Raw genomic sequence first — 9877 nt, forward strand, 5'->3', positions numbered from 1 at the left:
TGCTGTGGCGGATAATGTGGACTGGCCCTCCGAAAAGAACGAACGAAGAACCAATTTCGACATCCAAATCGATCTTCGTGTGTAAAACGTGTACCGAAATTGGTACACTCTGTTCGGGTGGAACACTTTGAACAAGGCCACGTGGGTGATCATCCAAACAAAACGAAATCCTCGTGGGGGCCACTCGACCTAACCTCGCAAAAGTCAAAATTTTTCCGGGTGTAAAGCGCGTGGTCTGCACGGTGGAGCGCGATTTTGTTTAATAACTTTCGAAAGTCGACCGTAAACCGATAATTTTGCATTATGGAAGTGGGTAAGTGTCGATTCCTGATGGCGTGCGGACTTTTGCTGATTATGCCGGCTCACTTCCGCAGATATTCCCACGTCTCCGATCAAGAAAGAGAAGAAGAAGAAAAAAGTGAAGCAAGAACCGGAGGAAAACCTGGGGGAAATCCAAAAGTCGGGTGACTTCCAGATTAAACCATCCGAGGCCATCGCTCGACTCGATACCTCGAAATGGCCCCTGCTGCTGAAGAACTTCGACCGTCTGAACGTGCGCAGCAACCACTACACACCGCTGCCGTTCGGAGCCTCGCCGTTGAACCGGAAGATCAAGGACTACGTGACGGCCGGTTTCATCAATCTGGACAAACCTTCGAACCCCAGCTCACACGAGGTGGTCGCGTGGATCAAGCGGATCCTGAAGGTCGATAAAACGGGTCACTCGGGCACGCTCGATCCGAAGGTCACGGGTTGTTTGATCGTTTGCATCGATCGTGCCACCCGGCTGGTGAAGAGCCAGCAGAGTGCCGGTAAGGAGTATGTTGCCGTGTTCAAGCTGCACTCGGGCGTGGAAAAGGTGGCCAAAGTAACGCAGGGATTGGAGAAACTGCGTGGTGCCCTGTTCCAGCGACCACCCCTCATCTCCGCCGTCAAGCGGCAGCTACGAGTACGAACGGTGTACGATTCGAAGCTGCTGGATTATGACGATGTCCGCAATATGGGTGTGTTCTGGGTGAGCTGTGAGGCCGGTTCCTACATTCGAACCATGTGTGTCCACTTGGGGTTGGTGCTGGGTGTCGGTGGTCAGATGTTGGAGCTGCGACGCGTTCGTTCAGGCATTCAGTCCGAGAAGGATGGCATGGTGACGATGCACGATGTGCTAGATGCGCAGTACCTGTACGAAAATCACAAGGATGAATCGATGCTGCGAAGGGTCATCAAACCACTGGAGGGACTGCTCGTTGGCCACAAGCGCATCATCATGAAGGACAGTTCGGTGAATGCCGTGTGCTACGGAGCAAAGATCATGTTGCCGGGAGTGCTTCGCTACGAAGATGGCATCGAGCTCGATCAGGAGATTGTGATCGTGACGACAAAGGGCGAAGCAGTCGCCTTAGCAATCGCTCTCATGACAACGGCCACCATGGCCGGCTGTGATCATGGAGTTGTGGCAAAGATTAAACGCGTCATTATGGAACGCGACACGTACCCCCGCAAATGGGGTCTTGGTCCGAAAGCTTCCATGAAAAAGCAGCTTATTGCTAGCGGGAAGCTGGACAAATTTGGCAAACCCAACGAGAACACTCCCAAGGAATGGCTGAACAGTGGGTACACCGATTACAGCCGACCGGGGGCTGCAGGCCAAGCAAACGGTAACGGAACGGCAACGACAGCGGATGAAGCCGCGGGTGGTAAGCGGAAGCTCAGCATCGGTGAGGGTTCTGCCGACAATTCCGCCATAGTGGAGGCAGCGGCCGAGGATGGAAGTGAACAGAAGAAAAAGAAGAAAAAGAAGCAAAAGAAGGATGATGGGGAGACCACCGAACCGATGGATGAATCGGTGGTCGCCGCCGAGGAAGCGACCGGTGGTGAGGAGGAAACGAAAAAGGAAAAGAAAAAGAAGAAAAAAGACAAAAAGGCCGCCGAGGAGGCGGAGTAATTAGGGCTGCCACAGGAATGCTATTTTTACGCACCCCCCCCCCCCCCCCACCATCATCCTCCCTTCCTGATCCGGTTGAATCAGGAAAACAGCTCCGGTTAAGTTACGGTACCATTATTGCTCCTGAAACGGTCGCTAATTTCCTATTGGCCTGTTTTGTACTGTGTACTGCTACTGATCATTTGTTGTAGCAATGATCAGTTAGTTATGATTTTTTTCTTTTAATTTTTGATTCGCTTTTGAAACCAGTTAGCCAGCTGATAGTTGGCCACACAGCATTTTAGCGGTCATTGATTGCTATCATCGTAATCTTCCGACAACGTGCTCGGAACACGATGGTACGGTGTAGAACCGAACCGTTTTATTAATAAGTTTTCTTTTTTCTCTCAGAGCTGCAAATATAGAATTTGCCTAAGTCTAATATTAAGAAATAAAAATTGAAATATCCATAAAGGCACCGAGAGTTTCTGTTCTTCAAAGCGCAGCGCAGTCGTTGGTGTAAAAAGCCACCGCGTAAGCACGTGGCTCTTAAAGAAATGTGTGTTTCCGATAACCATCTCCAGGAGGTTAATAAATGATTGAGTCGTGCATATAAACTTGTTAGAAAACGATTTAACCTATCAGGGTTATCAATCAACGAAACTAATTGACCCAAATCCCGAAAACAGGTGGATCCCGCGAAAGGTAGACGACGACCCCGACGGGTTTGAATTTGAATTTCTTTAATCGTTCTGTCATTTTACCCAGTAAGCCAACTCGTCATGCTTATTTGGTGGAAATTTTTAATTTTCCAACAAAATGTCCAGTCGTTTCATCGCATGAATTACAACCATACCGCGGTTCTCGAGGCTCGATGAAATCGTCTTTTATCCTCTTTTTCCGTTTCAAACATCTGGAGTAATTCCGGCACTGTAATGGCACCCAACTGGGAGCAGTTTTCCGATCGTCACTTGGTTTAGTGGGAATTTTCCCAAGTTGTCAAGTTTTTTGCTTGTAGCTCGCGCTCGCTCGAGCCAGCGTGTGATTTTCGGCAATTTATCGTCCTCTCGTGAAAATTTAAGCCTTTTCGTGATCATTTTCCGTGATACAGGTTAGCAGAGTGGAGCGGTGGTATTGTGTGTAGAGTACAGGGAAAACGCTCACATTAATTGCACGGCTCTCTAGATCCGATGCTCGCATGAAGTTTGCGTGTGTGTGGATACCACAACCACTTTTGCAATTTTTACACACGACGCGGAATTGACGAGAACGGTGGAGCAGCGTTGTAGTTTTGATTGAAGTTCTAGTTTTTTGGTAGAGTTAAAAATAAGTTGTTTTTAGTTATCGAAAAAGAACTAGCGATTTTCGAGGGTCAAATTGGTGCGTTGTTAGCTAAGCCTTCCCTCCTGACCTCCTCTCCGTAAAACACACAAGAGGCTCCTGCATTCGACATAATTTTGCATAGTTGGTTGCATTTTTCATGTTTCTCCTCCCGGTGTGATCCTGGCGCACACACGCGACAGGAGGAGAACTTGGAATCTCACAGCCAAAGAACCGGTTGCTTGGGGAGAACGAATGGAAGAATTATAAGGGATGTGTTTTATGGTTCTGATTCCGAATTTACCGAACCCGCGAATGGGTAAAAGAGGGGCGCTGTTCTTCCGAAATACTTTCGTCGTCGCTCGGATTGATGAGTGATGCGAATTTAAACTGTGCGCCGTAGTTCTTTTCGACAAACCGGATTGGATATTGTGGTAGCTTCAAGGACAGCATACGAACGCGACTAACTTCGGATTGGCCAAAAGGTGCATAGTTTTATCTCGTCCTTTTTCTTCTCAATTTTATATTCCGCAGAATCAGAGTAGACCAGCTGAATCAGATACGCCATGGAAACTGGATTATCCGTGGCATCTGCAGATGACGATTCCGCCGCGGATGGTGGCGGAGGGACGGGACCCGCGGGCGATGTACTGGCGAGAAGCAGAAGTTCGGTCCCGACCGAGGAAACTCGGCGCTGCAATGCGCATCGTGCAGCACGTCCACCGATCGGAAGATCGCCGAGGGGAGCCCCACTTGCTGCGTTACCCATCGCTGCAGTGGGAGCAGTCGGAGCAATCGGTGGTGGACATAATCGACAGAAAAAACAAAAACAACGGCAACAACCTCAGCATGCCGGAGGAAACAAGCAAAAGAAGCAGCAAAAGTGGAAATCGAACAAGTATCGTGGTTCGGCCAAGGGAGGAAGGAATGACAAGGTTGGTGCAGCGGGTGGACAGTCTGAAGATGTTTCCGCGAGTAATGGTATCACTGGTGATGACGGTGCTGGCCCGGCTGGAAGCAAGCAATCATCATCCGGAGATAATGTTCAGCAAAAGATGTTCTCTGAAATAGGCCAGCAGCAGCAAAGTGCGGCAACGGCCACAGCAACGGCAGCATCGCAAATACAAACAACAACCATTGCCCAAGGTCAAGAGGGAACAAAAGGTTCCACTTCCCAGCAACAGCAGCAACAGCAGAAGGGAAAACACTCAAAGCAACAGAACCTCAGCCCGATGGGACTACGGAACAAGCGACTACAGTGTGCGTCCAAGTACTTCCTGCCGGATAAGCGTCCGCGTAAGGATTGCATCGTACCACCGACCAAGTTTCTGCTCGGTGGCAACATTTCCGATCCGCTTAACCTGAACAGTTTACAAAACGAATCGGAAAATGCGGTCACACCGAAATCGTCCCCGATTCCAACGCCACCGCACTATAAGGCCAAGATTGAGGTGATCATACCGCCCAACATCAACGATCCGCTGCATCTGCTTGATCCCGTCGATTCGGTTGAATACGAGATGCAGCTCTGCTCACCGATGAAGCGCAAACAACGGCCACGGAACAAACGGAAACGTAAATCGCGTGCCTCAGGCACTGATCGTAGCTTGAGCGAGCCGACAGGAGCAGCACCAGCAGTAGCTGGAGCAGGAGTAGCCAGTAGCTCGATGCTGTTGATCGAACAGTTGCCTCCTCCGGACAGTGAGCAAGCGGAGGGTGCTGGAACCGCTGGAAGTGTGCTAGTGGGAGCTGCAGGTGGCGGAGTGGAAGCAACAACGGCCGAAGAAGCATCCTTCACTGGAATCGGACAAAAGCTGTCCGAGGCAATCAACAGCGAATCGTATCCAGCATGTTCGTCGGCTCAGCAAGCACGGAGCACTTTGTTGATAGCTCAAGGGCCCCATACGGTCACAGTTGCAAATGCTAGTGCGGCATCCACTGTAGCGACTAATGTTGGTGCGAACGTTAGTCGCGGAACCTGCTCCTCAAATGTATTGCCCACTGGAGCAGCACCGACATCCGATCAGACGATCGATCGTGAAAAAGCAATGCGAAATTTAAAGCTCGATCTCGAAGCATCCGGTGGCCGTAAGCGGCGTACCAGCGAAAGCACCAACAGTACGAAGAACAAGGTCCGTCGAATGGATTCGATGGATAAGATAGTCAGCCCGGTGATACCGCAACCGGGGGGTTGGAAACGCGGCCACTGGCCTGCTGGACATACTGGTAGCGGTGGTGCAGCCGGTGGTGAACGAGGTCGCAACCGAACGCGCACATACTCCTCGACCTCCAATGCGGACGATGAGACCGGCGCAACGGAACGGGAAGGAGCAGAGTGCCCGGTTCAGGAGCGTTTACTTGTGCACTCGGAACACATGTCAGCGGATCCTTACCTGGGCCAGGTCGGTGAACCGGTGGCAACGGCCGAAGGTCGTTCACAGAACAATCATCATGATCGTGCTGCATCGTGCGAAAGCCGTGCAACGTCAACGTGCGAGGGAATGGCTGATACCGGCACTGGATTGCAATACCAGACGATGGTTGAGGGGGAGCGAACCAAACTAGTTCCAGATCTGTTAATGGGCAGCGCGATCGAGACGGTACCGAGAACTATTACAACGACGCTTCCCATTTCCAGTCGATATCACCATGGTAACTACGATCGTTACTATGGTTACCACAGTTTGAACGAATTCATTGACGTGCGCCTAAAGGTGTTTCTGCGCAATCCGTATTTGTTTCGCGAAAAGGATGTGCTGGACATTGGTTGCAACGTGGGCCTCATGACGATTGCGGTGGCCAAAATGCTACAAACAAAGTCAGCTACCGGGATCGACGTAGATGGCAAGCTGATCGCAAAGGCACGGAAAAATCTGGCCAACTATGTGCGCGTGCCAAGAAAGATTCCAACGACTGTGTCGTCGGTAGGAGCAAAGCGTAGGAGTGGCGCCACTGCTACGGTTACACGTGCCACCACCAGTATCAAAGATGAAATGCCGGAAGCCATGCCGGATCTAGAGACACAACAAAGGTCGGCAGTGACGGTGGAAAACGAAGCCGCCACAGAGGAGGATGAGGAAGAGAAACAGCGACTGTTGTCAACAGGAGATTCTAGAAGTACCGCCACCAGCAGCACGAATGCTCTATCGATAATCGAAGAAACAATAACTAGTCATCCTATTCGCCAGTGCGGATCAAACGCTGAAGAGACGGGTTCTCTGCATACCGTCGCAACGTCAGTTATGGTCGTTGAGGACGCAACTCATAATACAGTAGCACCTGTTCATCAACCTCTGGCCGTAGTAGCCACATCCGGCGAAGAAGGCGGCGAATACGCAGTACAAAGTGGTGTAGATGGGATTGAGGCAAACGCACACTCAAAAGAATCGGAATGCGAAAAGAACAATTCGAGATCCGAGCGACAGCGGGAAATCGTCGAGCTGTTAAGTAAGCTGAAGCAAAAAAGGCGCCGAAAACGGTTTCTTCCACGCCAAGGTGGCCGTCACCAGCACCATCATCAGCATCATCATCATCACAACCAGCATCACCACCACCAGCACCATCAGCATCATCAAAATCAGCATGGAAAACACGGTGGTGGTGGAGGTCATCAGCATCATGGTAATGCCGGTGGCCGAAGCAAAACAGAACAAACGCAGTTCTTTCCGATCTCGTTTCCCCTAACAATGGGCAATCTCAGCGGTAAAGAGTGTCAAATGGACATAGGCCATCCTGAACATAAATTTCCACACAACGTTCGATTCAAAACGGTAAGTACGGTACCGGTAATGGTGGTGAATGGCATTGGAATCTTGAAACTAATAATGGCTAATCTACTTTTCTCTTACTCCAGATGAACTATGTTTTAAAGGAAGAATCGCTAATCAACTACGATACGCAGCAGTACGATCTGATACTGTGTCTTTCGGTCACCAAGTGGATTCATTTGAACTACGGCGATGCAGGCTTAAAGATAGCTTTCAAGCGCATGTTCAACCATCTACGCCCGGGCGGCAAACTGATCCTTGAGGCGCAGAATTGGGCCAGCTATAAGAAGAAAAAGAAACTCACGGTAGGCTACAGCCGGTGGTTGATGGAATCGCATGACGGTTCACAGGCCAGTATGCTGATTGTTTTCCGTTTTCCGTTTTGTAGGAAACCATTTTCGAGAATTACAAGAACATCGAGTTCTTTCCCTGCCGCTTTCACGATTACTTGCTGAGCCCTGAAGTTGGCTTCAGTCATAGCTATCCGCTAGGGATACCGCGTCATTTAAGCAAAGGCTTTCGGCGGCCAATTCAGGTAGCTTTGTGCTGTACCGTATGTACGGTATCCGCCACTTCCATGGCGAATGTTTAATTCCTTCTTTTCCTCTCTTTGATTACGTGATAGCTCTACATAAAGGGCGATTTTACGCCATCACAAGCCAAATGGAGCGACACGTATCATCCGGCGACACCGTACGAGAACCATCGGGGCATTTACACGGACATAGTGACCGCTTCGCAGACAGCGGCCGGTTGTATATGGGGTGCAATGACACCGTATGCGCCTAGCTACAGCTATCGTCAGCCACCGACGCCATCACACAGTAGTGGAGCAAATGGGGGAACTGGCAGCGGTGCCAGTGGAAGCGGCAATGGCTTCGCGTCTACTTCGCCCTATTACAATCCCCGGCAGACGGATAGTTATCTGCCTAGCTACGATAACTACGGTAATGGGTACCGGCCTGGGAGCTACTGCTTTGCGTCACCTCTCTATTCTACCACCTGGTCACCGCCATCGGATATGCTGGCGACGAGCGGTGGGGGTGGTGGATCGTACCGCCGTTCTGCCTCCAACACACCGAACTCGGCTAGTATTCGAAGTACGGACAACGATGAGCATTATTACGCGGGGACGGTCGGTGGCAGCAGTCAACGACGGCACCACGTGTATCCGCCGATCGACGTGTTTCAGCCTCTGCTCGGGCAGGAACATATGCGCTTGGGCGGTGGTTTCCGTGGTGGCAATGGGGGTGGTGGTGCCATGACCGATTCCGACTCTGAGCTGTCCTCAAACTCGGCATCGCAAACACCAACACGACAGCAGCAGCTAGCCGGGAGCTTTCTGACCGATGATCAATCCAATTCACCGAGCGGCCACTCGCAACCGGACAAATAGTCGAACACTATTTTGGTACCACTGTCGTCCGCCGGGTGTAAAGCCAGGGCCTGGTCTCATCTGCGTTGCCACGAAACTGTGATTGTGAAACCTTCATTCGTATCCATATTGTATCGCCTATTATCGTATCGTGTGGCGGATAATTTTTTGTTATTTTATTTCTTTTCTATACGACGCACGACGGTCGTACGACGCGCAACAAGGGCTCAGCACACCGGATTTGTGTGGTGTGTCCAGAATTTCATTACGAAAAATCGTATATCTAGGTCAGAAAGGTACACCAATGAACCAAACAAAAGCTGATTATGACGATGATGATCTTTCTAATGAATGTGATTGCGAGAGAAAGTTAGAGGACACCGATGCGTGTCCTAATCTTGCGCGAAGCAGTATGCAACACAAGCACAAGCACATTATTTCATTATTGTTAATCAGTACGCTAAAAGATCATTCGCATAGGAGCGCAAGAGGATAGATAGAATAGTTGCCGTGTTTTCGTTAGTATTTCGTTGCTCCCTCCCCAAAATCCCGTGTCGGCAGGGGCAGAACAGGTATTTCATATGAGGAGGGTTGTGTTAACTACAAGCACCAGCGCCAAATTTTGTCGGCAGTTTGTTGGCAACCAGTAGATGGCAGTTACGAATTGTATTTAAACCAGCAGCATCTCTTGTGCTAGAATCCCTTTTGAGTTTTAAGGCAAACATGGAAAATAAAGCGTGTCGCGATTGGCGCACAAATGCATTTTTTGGAAAAACGTTAAAAAGTGAAGCTATTGAAAAACGATGTGAATTTCCACAAAATCTCATAGTGTTCAAAGTTAATTTTGAATTTACCCCATCACCCCACCATGTGCATCATCGCATCAGCGTCGAAAATAAAATACCAAACTCGTAGTGATTTGGGGGCCCCAACCAGCGCGGGCCGTGCCGAAAACTTTGAACCATCGTTAAGGAGGGTAGCGGAAAGGGAAGGATGTTATTACGTTTATGCTATTTTTAGAGATGTAAATATTGTTTTTGTACCCTTATTAGTTCATTGATAAGCATACTTAAATAACAATCAAATATGATGCTATCGCTAGTATGCTATTTAGTAAAATCCTATCCTGGGTGTGGTCCGTTGTTTCTGGCGGTTGGTGTTCTGAGTTTTGAGCTGGTAATCAACATGCTCTGGAATATAATCGAAATAATTGCAACAATATCGCACTTTTAAAAAGAATCAGGTATTATGCATCGTGGTTTCAATTAATCAAAAAATCACCTGAAACGCTGAATGAAAATATTCATAAAACGCGCTTCACATCGAATCCAGTTTTAACGAATAAACGGATGCAGGAGTCGAAAGTTCCACGGCATTTTCGACTTCTAAAACCGCACGCAACGTTCCGTTTCGCAACCGGTGTGTGGACCGCTGGAAACGGGGAAAAGCAACGCTTAGCGTACCGACGCATGGAGCGCACCTTAACGCAGGCGG

The 9877-nt window shown here is 49.5% G+C and overlaps 2 protein-coding genes across 3 annotated transcripts; both read left to right on the top strand.

The window, feature by feature from the left end:
- The first annotated feature begins 147 nt into the window (after window positions 1–147).
- Window positions 148–2399, top strand: LOC125958203 (H/ACA ribonucleoprotein complex subunit 4). Its single transcript, XM_049691398.1, has 2 exons — window positions 148–313; window positions 375–2399. Exons 1-2 carry the CDS (start codon window positions 304–306, stop codon window positions 1940–1942), a joined length of 1578 nt encoding a protein of 525 aa, XP_049547355.1. The 5' UTR covers window positions 148–303; the 3' UTR covers window positions 1943–2399.
- Window positions 2400–2924: 525 nt separating this feature from the next.
- On the top strand, window positions 2925–9190 carry LOC125958195 (7SK snRNA methylphosphate capping enzyme bin3). Of its 2 annotated transcripts, none has more exons than XM_049691374.1 (5): window positions 2925–3032; window positions 3776–7011; window positions 7095–7313; window positions 7397–7543; window positions 7634–9190. In XM_049691374.1, exons 2-5 carry the CDS (start codon window positions 3808–3810, stop codon window positions 8402–8404), a joined length of 4341 nt encoding a protein of 1446 aa, XP_049547331.1. In that variant the 5' UTR covers window positions 2925–3032; window positions 3776–3807; the 3' UTR covers window positions 8405–9190. The 2 variants fall into 2 exon arrangements, with proteins under 2 accessions (XP_049547331.1, XP_049547332.1); XM_049691375.1 differs by lacking the exon at window positions 2925–3032 and adding an exon at window positions 3282–3301.
- Window positions 9191–9877: the final 687 nt, after the last annotated feature.

This window comes from Anopheles darlingi, chromosome 3 (genome assembly GCF_943734745.1).
Source record: "Anopheles darlingi chromosome 3, idAnoDarlMG_H_01, whole genome shotgun sequence".
Taxonomy (NCBI): domain Eukaryota; kingdom Metazoa; phylum Arthropoda; class Insecta; order Diptera; family Culicidae; genus Anopheles; species Anopheles darlingi.